Source organism: Naegleria fowleri (assembly GCF_008403515.1).
Source record: "Naegleria fowleri strain ATCC 30894 chromosome Unknown tig2, whole genome shotgun sequence".
Taxonomy (NCBI): Eukaryota; Heterolobosea; class Eutetramitea; order Acrasida; family Naegleriidae; genus Naegleria; species Naegleria fowleri.
The window spans coordinates 509,682-531,497 of record NW_025407934.1 but is presented as its reverse complement, the minus strand read 5'-3'; the positions used below and the strand labels follow the sequence as shown (position 1 = coordinate 531,497).

At 36.7% G+C, this 21,816-nt stretch overlaps 11 protein-coding genes across 11 annotated transcripts; 5 read left to right on the top strand and 6 right to left on the bottom strand.

Moving 5' to 3' along the window:
- Positions 1-357: 357 nt before the first annotated feature.
- Positions 358-834, bottom strand: FDP41_000514 (uncharacterized protein; the record flags this gene model as incomplete). The annotated part of the gene is made up of 1 exon (XM_044708632.1): positions 358-834. The coding sequence occupies one exon, from the start codon at positions 832-834 to the stop codon at positions 358-360; it is 477 nt and encodes a 158-aa protein (XP_044569328.1).
- A 700-nt stretch (positions 835-1,534) lies between these two features.
- Positions 1,535-4,455, top strand: FDP41_000513 (uncharacterized protein; the record flags this gene model as incomplete). The annotated part of the gene is made up of 2 exons (XM_044708621.1): positions 1,535-4,136; positions 4,202-4,455. The coding sequence occupies 2 exons, from the start codon at positions 1,535-1,537 to the stop codon at positions 4,453-4,455; spliced, it is 2,856 nt and encodes a 951-aa protein (XP_044569327.1).
- A 544-nt stretch (positions 4,456-4,999) lies between these two features.
- Positions 5,000-5,773, bottom strand: FDP41_000512 (uncharacterized protein; the record flags this gene model as incomplete). The annotated part of the gene is made up of 2 exons (XM_044708610.1): positions 5,000-5,462; positions 5,664-5,773. 2 exons carry the CDS (start codon positions 5,771-5,773, stop codon positions 5,000-5,002), a joined length of 573 nt encoding a protein of 190 aa, XP_044569326.1.
- Positions 5,774-5,986: 213 nt separating this feature from the next.
- On the bottom strand, positions 5,987-6,430 carry FDP41_000511 (uncharacterized protein; the record flags this gene model as incomplete). Its single annotated transcript, XM_044708599.1, has 1 exon — positions 5,987-6,430. One exon carries the CDS (start codon positions 6,428-6,430, stop codon positions 5,987-5,989), a length of 444 nt encoding a protein of 147 aa, XP_044569325.1.
- A 232-nt stretch (positions 6,431-6,662) lies between these two features.
- On the top strand, positions 6,663-7,749 carry FDP41_000510 (uncharacterized protein; the record flags this gene model as incomplete). Its single annotated transcript, XM_044708588.1, has 2 exons — positions 6,663-7,071; positions 7,199-7,749. The coding sequence occupies 2 exons, from the start codon at positions 6,663-6,665 to the stop codon at positions 7,747-7,749; spliced, it is 960 nt and encodes a 319-aa protein (XP_044569324.1).
- Positions 7,750-7,831: 82 nt separating this feature from the next.
- Positions 7,832-9,155, bottom strand: FDP41_000509 (uncharacterized protein; the record flags this gene model as incomplete). The annotated part of the gene is made up of 2 exons (XM_044708576.1): positions 7,832-8,997; positions 9,119-9,155. The coding sequence occupies 2 exons, from the start codon at positions 9,153-9,155 to the stop codon at positions 7,832-7,834; spliced, it is 1,203 nt and encodes a 400-aa protein (XP_044569323.1).
- A 150-nt stretch (positions 9,156-9,305) lies between these two features.
- FDP41_000508 (uncharacterized protein) lies at positions 9,306-12,400 on the bottom strand (the record flags this gene model as incomplete). The annotated part of the gene is made up of 7 exons (XM_044708565.1): positions 9,306-10,710; positions 10,765-11,034; positions 11,088-11,236; positions 11,297-11,404; positions 11,466-11,540; positions 11,584-11,987; positions 12,046-12,400. 7 exons carry the CDS (start codon positions 12,398-12,400, stop codon positions 9,306-9,308), a joined length of 2,766 nt encoding a protein of 921 aa, XP_044569322.1.
- A 121-nt stretch (positions 12,401-12,521) lies between these two features.
- On the bottom strand, positions 12,522-13,907 carry FDP41_000507 (uncharacterized protein; the record flags this gene model as incomplete). The annotated part of the gene is made up of 1 exon (XM_044708554.1): positions 12,522-13,907. One exon carries the CDS (start codon positions 13,905-13,907, stop codon positions 12,522-12,524), a length of 1,386 nt encoding a protein of 461 aa, XP_044569321.1.
- A 489-nt stretch (positions 13,908-14,396) lies between these two features.
- Positions 14,397-17,163, top strand: FDP41_000506 (uncharacterized protein; the record flags this gene model as incomplete). The annotated part of the gene is made up of 3 exons (XM_044708543.1): positions 14,397-16,114; positions 16,190-16,813; positions 16,857-17,163. The coding sequence occupies 3 exons, from the start codon at positions 14,397-14,399 to the stop codon at positions 17,161-17,163; spliced, it is 2,649 nt and encodes an 882-aa protein (XP_044569320.1).
- A 200-nt stretch (positions 17,164-17,363) lies between these two features.
- On the top strand, positions 17,364-18,083 carry FDP41_000505 (uncharacterized protein; the record flags this gene model as incomplete). The annotated part of the gene is made up of 1 exon (XM_044708532.1): positions 17,364-18,083. The coding sequence occupies one exon, from the start codon at positions 17,364-17,366 to the stop codon at positions 18,081-18,083; it is 720 nt and encodes a 239-aa protein (XP_044569319.1).
- Positions 18,084-18,925: 842 nt separating this feature from the next.
- FDP41_000504 (uncharacterized protein) lies at positions 18,926-21,247 on the top strand (the record flags this gene model as incomplete). The annotated part of the gene is made up of 2 exons (XM_044708521.1): positions 18,926-19,032; positions 19,321-21,247. 2 exons carry the CDS (start codon positions 18,926-18,928, stop codon positions 21,245-21,247), a joined length of 2,034 nt encoding a protein of 677 aa, XP_044569318.1.
- Positions 21,248-21,816: the final 569 nt, after the last annotated feature.

Genomic DNA, 21,816 nt, shown 5'->3' with positions numbered 1-21,816 from the left:
CACTCGCGACTTCAGTTTCAACAGGGAACGGCAAACAAAGAGGAGAATGATTAAATCTAAACATTCAAAATTCAGAAGACAAATCATTAGGTTTTCATTAGGATTTGAATTCTAACAACAACTGCAACTCTACATCTTCAACGAATTCTCAGTATGATGATCATAATTCAGATATGTTTCTTGTGAAGGAGCGGATCAAAACAAAGACCAAGCGGTCAAGTCATTGAGAATTTCGGAAACAGTGTTCAACGAATGTTTGGAATGAATATTATTATTTATTGCTGTACAAGTATTTTAACATGTTTAGAGACTTTCTTTGACCATTCATTACCAAAGAGAGTCCCATCACGATCTGATTTACTCAATTTGAATGGACTTCTTTTTTTCAATCTTCTCTTTCTTTGGAACGTAGACTCTCAACACACCATTCTCCAAGTTTGCCTTAATTCCAGAGAAATCCACAGTTTTTGGAGGTAGCTTGAAACTTCTACTTATATCTCCGTAGAATCTCTCAGCAGCATGGAAAGTCTCGTTCTCTTCAGCTTTTTCCTTGTCAATATGTCCAGAAATTGTGAGAATTCCCTTTTCTTCATCCAAGTCAATCTTCAAATCCTCCTTCTTCAATCCTGGAACGTTACAAAGAATATTGAAACGCTTATCATTCTCGCTTACATCTGTGGAAGGAGCATAGACTTTAGGAGTATCCTGCTTTTGTCTGGTTCTCTCCAATGGTAAAGTATCAGTCATGAAACTAAGCAATGGATCCTCACGGAAAAAGGAATCGAACCAAACGCTTGTGGGATCGTTAAAGAATGTGCTGAATGGACGCATCATTTTGAGTGTTGTGTGAATAGAGTAAGGAATGCAAGGGATGTTGTTGCTGTGGATTGTTGTTGTAAATGTACAAGTCGTATTTGAAAGTTTTTTTTGTTGTTGAGGGAGACCTTGTTAGGTGCATTGCTTTTATACCCTAATCGACTGGTCTGTATCGGAAAGGGTTTTGAAATTCTGATAATTTTGGATTGGTCGGAAAAAGAATTATTCCAAAAATATTTCCGAACCTCTTTGGGTGAAGTGAAACGAAGGAGTATTCATATTTTGATTCCGATCGTATGATTCCGATTTCAAAGCAACCAATACAACGTTATGAATTCCTAAAATCTTAATCTTCCATTTTTGGTCGAAATCATTAACCGAAGAGATTTAACATTTTCTTTTCGTTGTTGTTGAATTGTTTTTTTCTTTTTTGACTGTTTGGGGTCTATTCTCATCCCTTTAAAAATATTGATTCAAGTAAGCTGAACGATTTTGTTGCCCATCATCGTTTTGTGTGATTCGGAAGATCAATCCACATTATCCTTCCTCCTCATCAGTCCGAGTTATAGAAATTGAGATCAATACTTATTATTCTTCAGCTTCTTGTTTCAAACTAATCTGTTGGTGAATATTTGGTTTTCAAATTTATTGATCAGCTTTGATCAAATCCATCATCATCAATTTTATTCATCTCTTGAATATAGTATAAATTTTGAAAATGATGGTAAACAGTAGTGCTTCAAGTGCTCTACAGAGAAAAACTCTCAATTTAATTTATTATTGCTCGATTGCATTATTCGGTTTCATCTTCATTTTGTTAGCATCATGGGGTGCCTATCGACTTCAATTTGCTGGAAAAGGAAAGCCAATTATTCAAGATGAATTTCCATATCGTTTACCTGATAACATCTCTCCAACTCATTATGATATTCAATTAGAGCTTCAAGCCGATAACAGTGCAACATTCAATGGACGAGTCTCGATTTATCTGAAGGTCATTGAAGCAACTAAAACAATTGTATTGAGTGCAGAAGAGTTGCAGTTTGTGGCTTTGATTAAAGCTAATGCAGATCAAAAGAATGAGCATAACAAAACGGGAATTGTTCCTTCTGTGAATGGCAAGATTGAAGGAGTATCACTTGTTAATTCAAAGACAAATGCAGCAATGGAATTAACCGGTTTCTCCACAGCTGATTTAGTCAAATACAGAAAAATACAAGTCTATTCCAAACAGGCACTAGAAAAGAATGGACAATACAGCTTGACCATTGATTATATTGGCTTGATTCGTAATGATATGAGAGGATTTTATCAAAGCAAAGCAGCAGATGGTTCTCTTGTTTTATCGACACAAATGGAATCTGAGGATGGAAGAGCTGCAATTCCACTATTTGACGAACCAAGGTTTAAGGCAACATTCCAAATGACCATCACAACTCCTGTTAAAAACGACAAGACTCGAATTTTATTCAACACAGACGAAATTAGTAGAAGTACACTTTCAGATGGAAGAGTTAAGGTGAAATTTGATAAGACTCCCCTCATGTCTACTTATTTAATCGCATTCATCATTGGACAATACGATTACATTGAGAAATCAGCAGATGGCATTCGCCACAGAATTTATACCCCTGTTGGAAAGGAAGAACAAGGAAGAGATGCACTTGAAGCAGCTGTGAAAATTACCAAGTTCTTTACTGATCTCTATGGAGTCAAGTATCCAATTAACAAGATGGATCAAATTGCAATTCCTTCTTTCGCAAGCGGAGCTATGGAGAACTTTGGACTTATTACCTACCGAGAAACGTACTTGTTATTCGATAATGCCACTGCATCACAATCAGACAAAGAGAATGGTATTGAAGTAGTTTCTCATGAAATAAGCCACCAATGGAACGGCAACATTATTACATGTGCCTATTGGACACAACTCTACTTGAATGAAGGTTTTGCAACCTTTATGGAAACCTATGCACTTGACAAAACCTATCCATCATGGAAGAGAGGTCTCAAAAAGCTCACCAATAGTGTGATTTATGCTGCTGACGCTGATTCTGTTGCAAGTGCAGATCCTATAGTAAGAGAATACAAGAAGATTCAATCGAAAGATGAAATCGATGGTCTTTTTAATTCCATTACATATGATAAGGGCGGTGCTATTTTGAACATGTTCTTTAACTATTTAGGTGAAGAAACATTTGTGAAATGGATGAGACAGTATTTTGCCAAATATCAATATCAGAATACTAACACCACTCAATTGTTAGAGCTTTTACCTGTTTCAGATGTCAAAGGAACTGCCGAAAAATTCTCCACATGGCTCTATCAAGCTGGAATGCCAATTATCAATGTGATAAAAGAGGCAGATGGCTCACTAACTCTCACACAGAGAAGATTCTTTTCCTACGCCAACTCTTCTCAAGTTGAACAATTTAAAAACAGCAAATGGTGGATCCCTTTGACTTATGTCACTGAGATCGATGACGATGCTGAAGTGAAAAGAATTGAATTTCCTGCGTCACAGACCTCTTTAAAGATTACTGATAAGGCTGTGAAATTTAATCATCACAAAAACGGATTCTATCGAGTGAATTACCCAAAGAGCATGTGGACCGATTTAATTTCCAATATCAAGGAGTTTGACACTCAGGATCGATTTGACTTGTTCAATGACCTCTTCTCAATTGCAACCTCTACAGTTGAAACTATTGAGTCCTCCCTCATGTTTGATATGTTACTTGCATTGAAGGAAGACGAAACTAGCATTTTGTGGGAGAGCATGTATCAATCTGTACTCAAATTGAATCAATTATTGGCCGGTGAGAGTGTTTCTCTCTCTTTCAGCAGAATGGTTTTAGATCTAGTTCAAAAGCAATATGAGAAAATTGGATGGGAAAACCGTAGTAGTGACGACGACGATTTAGCTGAACAGAAAGAAGTTCGACCCTTCGTTTTGAACTTGGCATGTCGCTTCGGAAATGTGGATTGTATTGACCAAGCTCTTAAACGTTATCATGAGAGAAATACCACTGCCATTCCTCCCGAGTTGCGTAATGTGATCTATCGAACTGTGGTCTCTAAGGGTGGAGAACGAGAATATTACCAAGTATTGGAACAATTCAAAGCAGAACAAGACTCTGTGGAAAGAACCAAACTCATGTACGCTTTAGCGTATAGCCCTTCCATTCCACTCCTTCAAAACACTTTGGAATTGTCTTTGAGTCCTCTCGTCAAACCTCAAGATAGCATATTCCTTATCAGAGAAGTGGCTAGAAATGTACCATATGGAACCGATGTTGCTTGGAATTTCGTAAGATCACGTAAGTAGCATTCCATGTTATGAGCATATATTGATTGACATATGTATTTTTGTAAAACCTCTCAGGTTACGATGCGATTGTCAGCAAGTGTGGACAAGACCAAGTAAGCAATAGACTTGTCTTCGGAGTTGGATCACTTTTCAACAATTTACACTACAAGCAAGATATTGAAACCTTCTTTGGACCTCGTTTGCAAAGTATTAGTTTGATGCACTACAGAAATACCTTAGAAGCAATTGATAAGAATGCCAAATTCTTGGAAAAACATCTTTCTTTCATTGATTCTTATTTGAAATCCAAATATCCAGCAACCTTTTAGTGACTGTGACAATTTGTAAATATATGAATGTTTATTGTTGTTCAAAATTTGGTCATGTGTTGTTTAATCGAGGGTGATGGTATTGTCTCTTGAGAAATGCATTACTAACTATCGTTTTGTGCATTCATGGTGGCAGTGATGTTGTACAATGCTTAGCGTCTTGGACAAGTACATCTGTTTTCTGGTTTGATGTTGCGCATCACGCTCTCTTTGTGAAGTCCGCATCCGGCCCAAGTTTGTTTTCCGCATTGGGAGCAAGTGGTAGCGTAGCACATGATGACGACGGAAGTGAGTGAGTCGTGAAGGTGTGTTGAGTTTTTTTGTTTGGGTTGAACGAACCTGAGTCGTGTCCACGAAGTTTTTGAGCATTTTTGAGTCCCTACAACCAGAGAAGCGGCGAATATTTTTTGTCCAAGAAGAGGAGAATAGCATTGACAAAAGCGCCCACCTCATCACAAAATAAACAAGGATCGATACACTTTAATATGACCGCCATCACTGTTATGAAATAATAAGTCATATTAACGTGCGTTACGTAAAATAATTATTGACCGCTGCTCGATGCAGAGCTCTTGCTGTGATTTTGAATTCTCTCTGTCAGCCAATCCATGCCAGGCATCAAACCATCTCCAGTTAAAGCAGAACAAGCCTGTATATGCCAATCATGACTCTTAATTGCTTGTAAATTCAATGCTTTGGAAACCTCTGCAGCAGACATGGCTCCTTTCACATCTTGCTTATTGGCAAATACTAAAATTGAAGCTCCCTTTAATTCCATGCATTCCAAAATCCTAAATAATTCTTCTTTCACAATGGAAATTCGTTGTCGATCCGTACTATCCACCACCAAAATGATTCCTTGTGAATTTGAAAAATAGATTTGCCACGTGGCTCGTAGAGATTCTTGACCTCCGAGATCCCACATTTGCATTTTGATGTTTTTATAATTTACTTCCTCAACGTTACTTCCGATGGTTGGTTGAGTTTCAACGACTTCTCCCAAATGTCTTTTTCATTGAAATGTTGTGTTTTTAAATATTCAAATAGCAGTGTATTAATATATTAATAATTAATATCATCGGCATTTCCACATCGAGATCATTCATTGTGTTGTTTTTATAAAAATTCAATCGCATCCGATCCGACCCGATCCGATGTATATCATCAACCAATTCCGATTTCATTTGAATCATCACACAAAAACCTACAATTTATACAAGGTTGTTGTTTTTCCTGCATTATCCAATCCAACAATACAAATTTTCACTTGTTCATCTCCAAATAATCGTTCCCACAATTTCCCAAAGAGTATTCCCATTTTTTTCTATTTTTCGAATGGATGATGATGTCATCATTCCAGAAAGGTCAACAACTACAATTAACCACATTCTTCAATTTATTCGTTAACGAACAGTAATTTTTAATATTATTCAATATTATTCAATGTTATTCAATAATATTTAATAATATTTAATAACGTTATTTATTAAATCAATATTTTACAAATTCACATTGGGTGTGATTCAATCGATTAATTTTGTAAACACATCCTAATGAAACTCTCATAGTGAATTTGTCCCTTTCTTTGTGGATCTGCCTCCTTCAATAAATCCTCCACTTCATGGTCACTCAACTTTTCTCCCAATGTCGTCATGATATGTTTCAATTCTTCAGTAGAAATAAAACCATCTTGATCTCGATCAAAGAGACGGAAACTTTCCATATATTCATCAATGTTTTGATTTTGAGTAGTTTTTGAGAAACGATTACGCATTTCATTGACAAAATTATTCAATGAAATATTACCACTGGAAGAAGGATCGAGAATGGAAATTAATTCACGGAGTTCATTGTCGGAAGGAGCAAGACCGAGGAGACGCATCACGGTGTTGAGTTTGTCGTGTGGGATGACACCCGAGTTGTTGTCGTGGAGAGAGAAGGCTTCACGGAATTCGGTTTCAGTCAAGTCAGACATGTTGGTGGGGCGACGAAGGTTCAAGTGTGAAAATTTTTTTTTTGAGTTGGTTGACAGGATGATGAAAAGTGAAAGATGACAGCAGAAGGATCAATTCGAAATGTCTCCGAAAGAAACACCTTCATACATGCTCATCTTTTCGATGGCAATGATGATCATGTCGTTGAAAAGATGAATTTCCATCATCTTCATCATTGTAGGAATATGCAAATTGGAAATTTACAATAAAAAAATGTCTTACCATCAAGAAGAATCCTTCGTTGATCATTCCGAATATTACATTATTCCTTCATCATCCTCATCGACCCTATTAAATCATGAACATTTAAAACAACTAGGAGAGGAGTTTTTGAAAGAATCTATTTCATCCTCGGCTCGATTACTTTATATTACAGTGGTGGGATCTACATTGTATAATTTAAAAGAGGAATCTCCATCATCGGGAAGTGATTTTGATTTACTCATGATATACATGTTGAATGGAGAACAATTTTTATCAATGCCTTCGTTTTCAATTGATGAACCGGAATTAACATATGTGGATGTGAATGCAATTGGTAGCTCAAAGACAAGAGTGTTAAACTTGTCGGAAAAGGGATTGACAAGTGTCACAAAGGATGGTCATGATATTTCATGTTTTGGTATGTGTACACACTGAATATCATGATTTTCGTGGATTATGTTTTGAAATGATGAAACCTTTATGGTCATGTTGTTCTTTAACTATTACCTGTTAATAATTCATGCTGTATGAATTTTCATAATTAGAAATTGGAAAATTCTTAGAACTTTGTTTGCATGGAAATCCTTTCGTTTTTCAAGCCTTATTTGTTCCTGATTATTTTGTTCATCAGTATCAATCAAGGGAATGGATGGAATTAAAATTGTTAAACAAGTATTTTCTGAACAAGAAAGTAGTGAGCTCACATTGTGCTTTTGCAAAGCGCCAACTTCAACAAGGAGAAGGAAAGATCAAGAGAGCATATCAAAAGAATTATTATCATGCACTTCGATTGTGTTATGAAACGGAACGACTCATTCAAGGACTAACACCCTTGATTCGATTTGAAAAGAACTCTCCAGAACGAGAAAAGTTGATGGAAATAAGAAATCATTTACCTTCAGAAGAAAAGAGAAGCGAATATCATCAATTTATTATGAACAAGCTTTCAAGTATTGAGAAAACAAAACCTTGGAATAAGGTATTGAATTTGCATGAAATTCGAATGGTTGACAGTGGGAAATATTTCGTTTACCATCTCAATCAATGGTTAATCAGATTGCGAGTGAATGATCTCTTGTCAAGAGTGGAAAAATAAAATCAATTTTTTCCGTGTTGATAATTACTTTTCTTACGAAGGCAAATGATTTCTTGCCTAGTCGTAATAACTGTGATATTTATTAGAAGTCAAGAGTGTCCATACTTGCACTGTTCTTTGCCTTTACAAGAGCTTGCACATGCTCCTTTAATATCTTTAGACTTTCATTGAACTTGCCATTATCAGTGTTGGATAGTAAGTTATGCAAACTAACACCATGGACATCAGGATAGAATTGATAATGATGTCGTCTAATTGGTACACAAATATTTCCAGTATCAGGGTGAACGCAATATGGACTCTTGAGCAAATGGTTAAAACCTTTTGAGACGTTCACATCAAGACGAGGATATACAAACGAATACACAATTTCCCACAAAAAGTGTTTGTTTTTCTTATCTCTCAAAAAAGCTTCCCTCAGCTCTGTGTAGACAGTGTCACCATTCTTCCCTGACTTTAGAATTTCTTGAATAATATTCTTTGCATCATTGTTATAAATAAGGTTAAGAATGTAAGGAATTGACGTCTGCATGGTTTCTTCATCATCAAAAATACCCATTCCATTCACAAATACATCCATAAAGTATCTTTCACATATCGTGAAAACTTCCGAGTCGATATCAAAAGTAGGGTGGGCTGTTCCAGAAAGATTCACTCTTTTTGATTGTTTTTCACCCACAACTGAGTTGTTTTGATAAATATGAATAAACCTAGAAATGGCCGATCTTCCCTCATTGTTGAGCTTTTTTAACAATTCATCACTTGCCCAACAGTGAATTCCTCTTCTACCACTGTAAACCCAAATCAAATGTTTGGTTCCAAAAACATCAACCAACAAATGGTCCAATACTTCCATGGCACAATTCATCAATCGCCAACATTTTTCGCAATATTTGCCACCTCTACAGCCACAAAACCTCACATCATCATAGTCCGAAATATCAATATCGATACAATATTCCTTTTCAACAGGAATGAGCACTGCGTTTGAAACTTGATTCTTCTTTGAGACTGCCATATTATAGACAGGTCCAATATCAAGTTTTACTGGAGGATTGGGATACTTGACCACTTGCTCTTTCAAATCATCTCCATTCTTGACGCACTTGTACCGAGAGAAAATAACTTCTGATTGTTGTGTTTTTGGATTTACGACTTTGAATGAATAGGAAAATTCTCGATTTATGATTTGTTTCTCATCTCCTGGATGGAGCCATTGGGCAAGCAGTCCGAAAGGAAAGTATTTCTCTGAACAATAGATATACGATCATCATAAATCATTCGCAAAATAGTTCGGAAAAGCACAGCAGTCCGTTAATGATTGTTCCATGAGTAAAAAGAATGATTCAATGTTTCGTATTTCACTTACCATAGTATTGTTTGAGTTGTTCGTTGGTGATGGCCATTTTGTGTAATTTCAATTATTTTTTGTGAGTTTAACGTTCACAAGAAAAGTTTTTGGCGGGTCGTGAATGAATCCAATCGAAAAGATGACACATGTGGTACCTCCACATCTCTTGGTCAAATTTATTTTCAAATCAGTTGTTGTTGTTGTTTCAAATTATTCTTTTCACCACACCACGATTTTTCGTCAAGTCAATAACACCTCTCAAATACAGAGCTCGTACTTGCATATTGAAAAGCGATTGGAGTTTGGTGTTAGTTTTTTTGGAGCCCTTCATTTGAGCAAACCGATCCAACCATTCTTCATAATCAATTTCATATCGAGCGTTCATTTTGCATTGCCCCAACGCTTGTTTGGCCAAGTAAATGTCCGGAGCTGAAAACTTTTCAGTTTTGTTTTCAGAAAGAAACAATACAGGTTGACAAAACGCAAGGTTATTCTCAAATGTTTCTCTTCTTGTCATTGGTCTCAAAAATTGTTCTAGTGTTTGACAAAAGGCTGGTTGAATGAAAAACAGTTCGTTTCCAACCAATCGTTCAACCCATGGCTTTTTGTGATCATCCTTATCATTGAAAATAAAATCTACTTTGTACACTGAGGAAGGTGAAGCAAATAGATCCATAAACAAAGTACGGAGGCGACTTTGAATCCTTTCCCACGTAGTAGATGCAACGTTGTGCATAGGAATAGAGCTGCCAACTTTTTCTGCCACATTTGACCTTCTTCGCTTAACGTTTGATTTCTTCTTGTATTCAATTTCGTCATCATATTTTTGGCAACAATCATCACAATAATATCTTTGAATAGTTTCCACTATTGAGAGAGTTAAATTCATGCATCCAAAGTGGTAATGTCTCTTGCAACGTTCACATTGAATCATTTCATTTTGCTGACATGGTTTACCACATTTACAATTTGTGTCTAATTTTTTCAGATTCTTTCCTGATTGATATTCAATCAATGATATACAGTATTTACATAAATACTTGACGTCTCCAGGATAATTTTCGATGTGTTCTCCAATACATGAGCAATGGAACCATTTGCAACAATTATCACATGCAAGCATATCACTGAAATCAGAGGGTTGCTGACAAAAACAATATAAAGAGTCCTCATTTGTATGTCTTCTACATGAATCGCAATAATATGTTTGATTTGGAAGATTGACAACCCCAACACATGCCTTATGGAAAGAATTTCCACACGTAGTACAAGTCACTTTTTCTTTAGGCTTAATCATAACATTGCAAAAGCAGAAGTCTTTTGGTTTTGGAATAAGCTGGTTTGTATCGATTGAAGGGACAAGATCCTCCGACTTGTCACTTTCGTTGTCACACTCCTTTTGGTCGTCTTTGGTAAATATTTCAATTGGAATGGTGCTATCTTTTCCAAACGAAGTGTCATGATCCTTTGGCATGGTAACAGTTTCAAATAGTTCTACAATTACATTATATTCATCTTCATAGAACTGTGGTTGTCTACGTCTTATCTCATCGATAATCACTTGACAACATCCTAGAAAGTCAATAATATTGCTTGATGGTATATTTCCTCTGAATAATGATGACATGTCAATATAGGAATTAAATGAATGTGAAAAGACTTACTTGAGTGCTTGAATAATTTTTTTAAACCAGTTTTGCTCTTTAAAAGATCGAGCACCAATTAAGGACTGATGAATACGCACTCTCAGTGAAATAATATCGTCGCTTTTTGTTTCGTCACGTTGTTCAATCTTTTCTCTCACAGAGTTTTCCAGAACAACAAGACATTTCATTGCTACCTCTATTAGTTCAATGATGTATGGATGTAAATAAAAGAAGAATCGAAATTGGTTTATACAGCTCAGAGCTTGGTCTTCAGAAATGGTTTCTCCACTAAAATCGTCAGTTTATAAATAATAATCAAAGTTAAATCACTTATTACTTACAAGAATGAATTAACAGAGGGTAACTCGCGAAGCATTGGATAGAGCTCATCAGAAAAAAGTACTTGCAAACACTTTGTATTGTCTAACGTGAAAAAGGCCTTTGAGAAAACCGAAATAGGTCTGTAAAAGAAATGCCTAGTATATAGTTGCTACATGTCGAAAAGGTCAAATCAATGAATTAATATCTTTGTGAACATATTCCAACATACCTTTAGAGTAATCGAAAACTTCCGCATTGTAGAGAAATTATTAATCAAAAAAGTTATGATATCAAAAGACGGTCTCAGGCAAATATTGTAATTCTTTTGAATAAAGAGCTATGTGACATTGATGTTGAGTTGAGAACAAGAAAAAATTCCATTTAATTTGTAAACTTACCTCGTCCATACATCTCATAAATAGAGGCTTTGTCATGGATTGAGTTTTGAACACTTTGATCGTGAATTTGCTCATCTTAATAGAGCATTCAATGGAGTTGTAATGGCAGAGTACTTACATCTGTAATCAATCCTTCCAACACGTCTTTTCCTTTTTCGTCCACACGTAAAATATTAATGATCGGCATTAGATGAGAATAATGGCTACATATATCAATCCATTGGGTAATTGCGTCAATGACATGAGCATTTTCAAATATAAATATTATCCCGCATTTCGATTTTCGTTTGACTTCTCCCAAAAGATCAGAAAATTGAGGTTTGTCATATTTCGATTGTAAATAGCTCAACAGTGACTTGACAGTAGCATATCTCGATTCAGATCTGAAAACGCAAACCTCAAATACGTCCAATGGTTGCATTTCAGATGTTCGCTTGATCGTGTAGTCGTCCTCTTCATCGTCGCTTGAGATACTCATCATGTCATCAGTTTCTTTGATAAAGAAAGGATCCATTAGTTTGCCTAAATGTTATAAATCCAAGTATTATGAGAAATTAAAAATTGAATTTGCAAAACTCACTTTGAGTTGTTTTCACAACTAGAATCGGAGAGATGCATTTCAAAGTACCATTTTCAAAATTATCATAAATATTCTTCAATTCTTCAACAATCAACTGTTCAGTATGAGAACTTTCTTCCATTTCAGATCGCATATTGATAATTTCTTCAAACGCACGAATTGATGAGTCAATTATCCTTTGGTATTTCTCCTGTTTTAAAAATTGATTTTTGAATTCCGATAACGAATTAAAATTCTCTGAGTGTCTGCTGCCATCATGTGAGTGGTCGTTGGAGAGCGATGATGATGCATCATCGTTGTTAACGATTTCTTCAAGAGTCTTCTTGACACGAGGGCGACCAGTTCTTTTCGTCATTTTTTGAGTTCAAAATGTTATTGACAAAGATTTACCCCAGTTTTTGCAGGTTGGCATTTTATGTGTCCGAAATTGCTGTGAAGAACAAATCAAGGTTTATTATAAAACGTTAAATTAATTGTTAAAAGAATCCAACAGGTGCTTGGACGTTAGTAGAAGAAGGGAATGAAGGAGTACTTGTTGTTGTTGTTGATACTAAGAAACTACAGAGTTTGTTGATGATCCTTAATCGTCTTTCAGCGCTGATTAAACTTAAAAATTCATAAGGAGATGCTTCACAGCTCAAAACAGAAATCAATTGGGTAGCTATCTGTCCAGTTTTTGGCTGAGAAGTCAATGCTTCAACTATTGGAATGACATAACTCTCCTTGTTGTGCTCCTCGAGATTTGATTTGACCCATGCATTCACCAAGTTTAAAATGGAAACATCGGCCTGGAAGCTTTGACAGCACATTCTCACATATCTTTCAATGAAATAATAGTCCAAATTTCTTAGTGCTTCTTCCATTTGATAGGTAAACCCGTCTGAAGAAATTCTTCGTTTGAAGAAATTCAAAGAAGTATACACCAAGCTCAACAATGGTTCAGAAATATTTGTGAGAGGGACTCTTTGAACGTACTTGAGACATTCCAAAGCTGCATCTTGATTTCTCTCTGCCTGGTTTCTCATATTGGAATTGATGACATCCTTACATGAATTGATTCCATACTTTTCAAAGAGATCGTACAAGATAAAAACGTCTTGAAGTCTGATATTGCAAGATTTGTAGAGACATGCAATCATGGTCTGAGCATAGAAAGCTTCTGAAGTGTCTGAGCATACAATTTCAATCACATTCTTTTCACCTTTTGGTTTGATCATTCGGACCAGAACCTCACTGGCTGCACAAATAATAATTCTATGAGCATAGATGGAATTATAGAGATTGGAATAACCATTTCCATGATTATTGACTATAATTTCAATGACCAGATCAGAAAAATGAGAGGGATCATTGAAGGGAATGTCATTGGTCTTTAAGGGATTGTTGATGAAAGTAAAATCATTGTTTGAAAAAGTTCCAAAGCTGAATCCAAAAGAACTATTCGTGTTCCCAAAGTTAGAGGAGGGAGCTGAAAAGGTAGGTTGCTGAGGTGGGCCAAAACCAAATGGGGTTGTGTTGGTGGAAGTTGGTACAAAGCTGGAAGCTCCTTGTGATGTTGTTGAAGCACCAAAGTTGAAACCTGTGGTTGTTGTGGCTTCTTGTCGATTGTTGCTTGCAGATGATGAGAAATTAAACCCAGTAGTTGCGGTTGTTTCGGATGATGGTAACGAGAAAGAACTAGGAGTGGTATTGCTTCCGAAGCCATTGTTGGATGTGGTAGAGTCAAAACTGAAGGAAGTGGATGGAGTGATGGTGTTGGGTTGAGAGGAGAAAGATGGAGGAAAGGTTGTTGATCCTGAGGTGGTGTTATTTGATGATTGTTGTTGTTGGGAGGGATTTGAGGAAGCGAATGAAAATGACATTTTCTTTTGTGTTGTTGATCATGTTCACCACGCCTGCAAATCTCTTTTATTCTGTTGTGGAGAATGAATATTGAATTCCTGACCTGGGAATTTCCTTTAAATTCCTCATTCATAAGGGAATTCGTCTCTACCTCAACGAGTCAATTTTTGAACCTCATCGTTCAAACTTTCGATGTTTCCCAACGTCTTCAAAACAAGCATATTTTCGGCGATCAAGGCCAGCTTTGAAGAATTTCATCACAAAAAATCCTCACAAAATTCTTCGTCGCCAACAACAACCACTTTGTGGATTAATCATAACACAATTTATTGTTGGACTTCAACAACAGCAACAACAATTCATATCGAATCAAGATAATCACCTGTTGATCCATTTATTTGCTGCAGCAGCATTGGTTGTGCGCATCAAATTTGGAATCGGTTATTTTAATCATCATCGTGAAAAACTTTGTAATATTTTACGTCTCGAGATTTTAAATATTCATAGAGATGAGTGCAATTGAAGATCCATCACAACAATTCACCAGCAAGAAAGATACATTGATCAAATGGACCAATCAACATCAAAAACTATGCAAACAATTATTATCAAGTCAGACCATTCAAGAAAATGTTCTTCTTCAACTCATTGAATTACTAGAAGAAGATCCCCGATTTGATTACGGAGGTCTTACTATTGACCACAACATTGGTGTGGTGGGATTGGAGGAAACGCAGAATATTACAAAGAAACGACTTCAAGCAACACAGCTATTTCTCGATGTTTGGAGGTATTTAATCACACGAGTGGACATGATCAACATTTCTCTTCGCATATACTGCTATCAATTAATACTTCTCATTATAAAACGAAGAGAATTTCATCCGAAATATTTTCAAAACCTAATTCTCAGTCAGATAACCAATTCAGCAAACACACAATCCTTCAATTCATCCAATACAAGTCCTAGCGAGCTTTCCACATCACCCCCAACAGCAACAACAACAACCGATTTATCTTTTCTTAAACTAAGCCCTACCTTCAATCCTAACAACCAGCCTCACAAAAAAGGCCTTTTAAGCAGCATTCTCAGCTCCATGAAGAAAGGAGACAGCAATGATGAACTGTCAAAAAAAGTACTGTATGAATATAAGGAATTATTGATAAGAACTCAGGATTTTGTTGTCAACCAAGTTCTAAGAACGAAAAAACATGAAAACATTGTTGTGGAATTGTTTAGGTTTTGTGCTTCTATACTTGCTGTAAATTGTTTTAGGTTGTTGTCAGCAGAACAAACTGAAGAATTTGTTTCCAGTTTGTGCCTCAAGCAATTTGGTCATGACTTTGTTGAACCAGAGACTGTAGAGAACGTAAATAGAAATTTGGACATTAAGAAAGCTAATTTTATCAAGAAGCTCAAATACGTCCCATCAATGGCAGGGCTATCTACCTTGTTAGATGATAACGAGGAAGATGAAACCCCTGATGAAACGACAGGCGCTGACGATGAAGAGAAGTCTTATGTGCACAAGACTGTTTTTTGTTACTTTAAATTTCTATTTGAAATTGATCCATTGAATGACGCCTCAAAAACGAAGACCATGTTATCAAAGGTACATGATTGGATGAAGGATTCTGCTTCGTGGCTTCCAACTTCAAAAGTGTGTGGTGATTTTTTCCATTACTTTTTCTCCGATTTTGTTGATCAGATCAGTAAGATTATGAAACATGACACTTCAAACAAGCATTGGCAAATGGTGCCAGGATACAATACACTAGTAACGAATTTCACACAGCTCGGAGAAATTTATCTTACCCAGCACATTAATCTCAACTTTAGTGACGCCATAATATCTTCCAGTGACACGTCGAACAAGCAAGAACAAAAGATTCAAAGATTGGAAGAGTCAGCTAGAGGTGAGGATGGCCACGAATCATTTGCTTTCAAGCAATGGTTATCTTGTTCATTGATTGCCCTTAGAAATCCTCGGGTCATTAATATTCTATTGGAGATTTTCTTTTCCAATACAAATGGATACAGTCCAGATCAAGTATTTTACACTCTAGATTGGGCTGACAAGTGGTTCGAAGAAGTTCGACAGTTAGAGCACAATTTTCAACAATATTTGATTTATAGAAATCAGAAACATCAACATACATATTTTTATTTGGAATCTAGTGATTCAAATTCAAATATTGAACTGTTTATTGGCTCTCTACCAGAAAAGTAAGTAGTTATTGAGTATAAATTTATTCTAATTAAATTTCTTCTTTGCATGAACGAACAAATTATTAATCACAGTTTCAACTTTGAATTTTTCGAGACAGCTATTGAAAGATTACTTGAAACAGATCACTTCCAAATAATGTCTAGAACATTAATTTTCATTTATGACATTTTGGATTTATTCAACGGAAAGGCCCGTATGAAATTTATTGGCCACGATTTGTTACGAGACCGTTTCTATCATTTATTCCTCCATTGGAGTGCGGACATTCGAAATATTTTCCAAAGAATTATTTTGTTTAAATTACAAAGATATTCTTCAGCAGTGTTTAGAGAGTATGCTCCACTCACAGCAACTGCTTCCCAAAGTGCAAGCAAAAGAAAGGCAAGCACTCCAATGCTCCAGAGAGATAGATCCAATAGCAATTCGCTCACGCCGCCTGCATTTGAGAAAAAGAAAGTTCTAATTGAGGTTGAAGATCTATCTGTAAGACGTAGTTTGGAAGACTTTGAACCAAGAAGAACATCAATTTCGGGAACAAGACCAAGCATTGAGTCCATCATCTCCTATTCCTCATCTTCCAAAAAGAAGCTTGTTGGTAGTATATCAACCCTTAAAAAGAAGAATAAGGAAGTTGTACAGACCGAAGAATCGGTGGTAACAAGCGAATTTCAACGAGTGGAAGAGTCTATTGATTTGTAAGTTTTTTAGAGTTTGTGAAGTATTTCTCACCTTTTATAGAGTTTTGAAAAGCAAAGTTGATACCTATCTTCAGGTTCTAAGAACGGTCGAGAACGATCCTTCTGCTCTCAGTGAAATGATCAAGGATAATCCATCTCTAGAAATTCCCCCTTCTCTCGTTGTCTATGTTAACACTGCCATGGAAGAATTTGAAGCTCTCGAGAAGGAATGTGACGCATGGAAACGAGAAGTTGCATCCTTGTTGCTGGCAAATAAGAAGGCATCCAAAGTTAAACTCAGCCAAATACCTTATCCTAGAATTAACTTCCCTCGCTTTACTTTGCAGTCAGATAAGCTATTATTTTAATAAACAAGAAGAACACATGTATTAAAACCAACAAATCAATTATGCAATTCCCAGACGGACTCTACAGTGGTGATGGTCATTTGATTCAATACAACGACAATCCAGGACTGTCAAAACGAGCTACCCCTAGTAAAAAAAATACAGGGCCACCCTGCTGCAGTTCGTTGTTCGTTGCGAGCGAGAATAGGAAATTCAAAAAAATGTCCAACTGCAACAAGCTTACTCCCATTATCTGCCCTTCAATTCTCAGTGCAGATTTTGCAACTCTGGCCGCTGATTCCAACAAAATGCTTGAATTGGGAGCAGATTGGCTCCATGTAGACGTTATGGATGGGCACTTTGTCAATAATATTAGCATCGGACCACCAGTCGTGAAATCTCTCCGAAAACACACCAAAGGATTTCTTGATTGTCATCTCATGGTTTCTCATCCATCGAAATGGATTCATGATTTTATTGAAGCAGGTGCAGATAATATTACCTTTCACTTTGAATCGGAAAATGGTGATTTAGCCTCGGCACAACGTGTTCTCTCTCTCATTCAAGAAGAAAACAAGAAACAAGGAAAAAACTGTAAAGCTTCCATTGTCGTTAAACCTAAAACTCCTGTCGATACTTTGTTTCCTTTGTTGGATTCCAACTCGTCTTCTCATGAAATTTTCATGGTTTTAATTATGAGTGTCGAGCCAGGATTTGGAGGACAAGCTTTCATGGCTGACCAAATGGAGAAAGTGAGAGTCTTGAGAGAGAGATATCCTACGTTGAATATTCAAGTGGACGGAGGTATTAATGAAGAAACAGTGATGGAAGCTGCAAAAGCTGGTGCCAACGTTGTGGTGAGCGGATCTGCCATTTTCAAATCTTCTAATCCACAACATACCATGCAAGTGATGCGAGAAGCAATTCTCCATCACGTTTAGGTTTGGAAATTAGATCATGCTCGGTTAATTAAAGATGGTGCTTGTTCATAATCGTAAATGCATTTACGTGATTGTTATTGATGGTTTCCTCCCATACGACAATCTTGAACTTCTTGATGTTTAAAAACTTTAGATCGTGGAAAACTCATTTTGGCCATTGTGCAAGAAAGAATCAGACTGTCCATAAACGCCCGTCAGATGTCGAAATTAGTTGGCTTCAGTGCACGGGTAAATGTTTTCGCTCCACCAGTTTTGAAACCTTCGATAAAAATGAGTTTGATAGGGCAAAAAGCGTCCTCGCTTAATTCGCCGTTTCTCAAAGACTAAACAAATAAGTAGCCATTTCGCGAGGCATTCCACAGCCTAATTTCTCCTTGCCTGTTCTTTAGGATTGTCCTAAACCACGTGGCCAAACCATGTTGTGGTTGTTCGTTGACAGGTGTGTGCTGGTTCTCGATCTGTTCACAGCAAAACCCAAAAAATACCCCAAACAACCCCTCTTATTGAAAGAGCTCTCTCACTTACGCCATTCTTCTTTCTTACGCACAAACAAAAGGGTATTCAAGTCCCTGGCACCAACACACTCAAGATAGAGGATCATCACCGTGCACATTTACTTCTCTTTCAAGCAAACAAGTCCGCACCCGGTGTTGATTCCTTCGCATCCAAAAGAGCGTGTTGTTACGAGCAAAAAAACGCCATCTCAAAATTTGACAGAGTGGAACTCTTTTCAACTTCAGAAAGCCTCTTCATCCCATCATCATCATCACCACCATCATCATCAACTCACATATTGAGTTCTCAAGAACGGCTACATTCAATCTTTCCAAGAACTGAAAAGAATGGACCAAGACAATATTCCTAATATTCCACCATTGCAGACCGTTGTCCAGCCAGTACAACAACAAGATACTCGGCAATACTCTACCATAGCGTGTTTATTATGCAGGTTTGTAGAATTCGTGATGATACAATAATGGTGATTAATCAAGTATATTTGATATTTCCTCGCACTTCTAAATTGCGACTTGTTCCGCAAACACTCCAAAAATATTTTGTGGTGTGAATACTATTCCGTGCGTGACTTTGTGTGCCCCATACTTGGTTGTCAACCAATGATCATTTTACATGGTTGTGTGTGTTGAAAACACCCAACGGATTCCCACATGTGTGTTGCACTTCATGTTCATACTCATGCAACATTCACCGTGCATCCAACATGCATCAACAACAACAGGAAGGCTCACCGAAAATGTGATCGCCTCTACCCAGTCTGCAGTGAATGCAATTGCAGAGGACTGGCAGACAAATGCTCTTATCAACAACCAAAGAAGAGAGGACCAAAGAATACAACCACATCTTCGGGATCATCTCCACCTCCATTGGATGGTCAACTCCAACATCAGCAACCAGTTAATGGTATGAACGTCGTTTCAACGAATTTGAATGTGATCTCTCCTCATCAACATGCACCTTCTTCCCAAAGATCCTCTCCAAACCGATCTTCTTCAATACCTTTTTCTTCCTCTAGCGTACATCAACCTTCAAGTGGATCATCTACATTTGCACCATCACCAGTTTCATCTCGAAAAACTTCTCCCTCTCAAACATATCCATCATCAACACTAAATTCTCAAGAAAATTCTTCGACTTATTATCAACAACAAAAACCACCCATGTATAACCAAACACAGCCTTCATACATCAATTACATGCAACCCAACAATCCTTCTTACCAATATCAACAAGATTCTTCAAGAAAGCAAAATGGGCAAATTCCTTCTTCTTACACAGATCAATCAAAGTTGGGTCAACATAGATATCACCCATATGCGTCATCAACCACAATTGCACAAACAACTAGGACAAATACGGAAAGAGAAATTTCTCCTCGTGAAATTTCTGTTGCCATATCGCAACTGAAGGCTTTGACAAGTGTGGAAAGTTTTGATATTGATGTGCATTATTCCTATGTACTAGATTTATACTTTTATAGGTTTATTTTAGCATATCCTCTGATCAAGAGGGAAGATGTTGAAGAGGTTGTTATTCGAAGATTATTAAGGAAAAATTATGCTCCTAAAATTGAAGAAAAAGATGACTATTTTTTGTGTACTTTCTACGCTATTTGTATGTCTTTATTTCAACGACTTGGAAAGAGAGACATCGCTCATCATTTCTATCTACAGGCGAATAGATCGGTTTCTTCTCTAATGCTTTATGAAGAGGATGATACAAATGAGAATTCAAATAAGGTTGGACTGAACTTCGAATTATGTTTAAATATTGCATTAATATGTATTTATCTCATTGGAAATGGAGATCTTAAAAAAGCATCCATTTATTATAATATTGGAATGGGATTCATTCAACAGGTGAATCTATTTGGAGAAATGCATCGAGGCTTTCTGATTGCATATTATGGCCTTTGTGAACTAATGCTCTTCAGTGGAGTTAAAGATCAGATCAAATGTTTTGCTATCATCGTGAACAAACACTTGAAAGGCACTTTAAATTTCATTCAGAGCGCTCAATTCCAAACTTTGGAATCGTGTTTGCAAGTGCTTCATCTCCTGCAGGAAAAGCAACAGAACTTGATGGTCCCTTCGAATTTTGACTTTCCAGACGAGTACTCTCAAACATTAGAAGGTAGATTTGAGCTGATTACCTCTCATTTCAACTTTGTGAGAGCTGGATTAGAGATTAAGGCATATTTGTATTTTGGACAAACATCGACACATGTGAACGAACGGCTTAAACAATTAGCTGATTATATTTTGTCATTAACTTCCATGACAGTATTTGAGGACCTTTCTGTTTTAGTGGTTGAAGCCGTAGTAATGGCATGTCGAGTGATTCTTGAACGTACTGAAACTATTTATGATTATCAAAGCATAAGGATGTGTTATGTTGCATTGTGTAGTCTTGACCGCAGATTTGCGATCGTTCGAAAGATTTATGGAGATGTGTTTCTTGCCATCGAGGGCCGTATTCATCAGTACGACCAAAACAATAATGGCCATGTCGCCAATAATTTTGCACCAATTACAGACAGCGTGACAATGAGCAAGTCCATGACAAACAATTCAATCACAGTACATTCAAACAACTCGTCCAATATCGCTTCCAATATCAACAACGCAAACAACTCCTCTCAAAGATGACATCAATTTCAAACATTAAAAATCATTTTATCAATCAATAATTTGTCTCTAGTTTTCAACGAGTGAATTTCTCCACCCAAGTTCTGATATGTTGCATTATTGACGACGTTATTGTCGGTCGACCAAGTTAGTGCATTCACGCGAGAGCTGAGGAAGATGCGATACGAGCTCTCTCTTTTCTCCCACCTTGTGGTGTTGGCATCAATTCGCCACATTATTTCCACCAAAGTCAAGCATGAAAACCTTTAAGTCCATAAAAGGTCTCCTCATGAACAAAGAAGCCAGTGTTTGAATTTCTCACTTTTTGGGCCTCATCATACAACCACAACAAATAAATTACCTTCACACACCTACACCCAAAACAAAGACCGCAACAATAACCAACTCTATTCATCACTTTTGGTCCTCATTATTGCCATTTTCACTTCATAGGAAAATCCTATCGGCCCTACCAAATACTGTCCTTTTCAAGCGAGATCAGCCAATTTGTACCTCATTAAAGACTTGCAATCTGCTACCGTTACCACCATTACCACCATTACCCATTCACAAAAACAAACAACAATAGT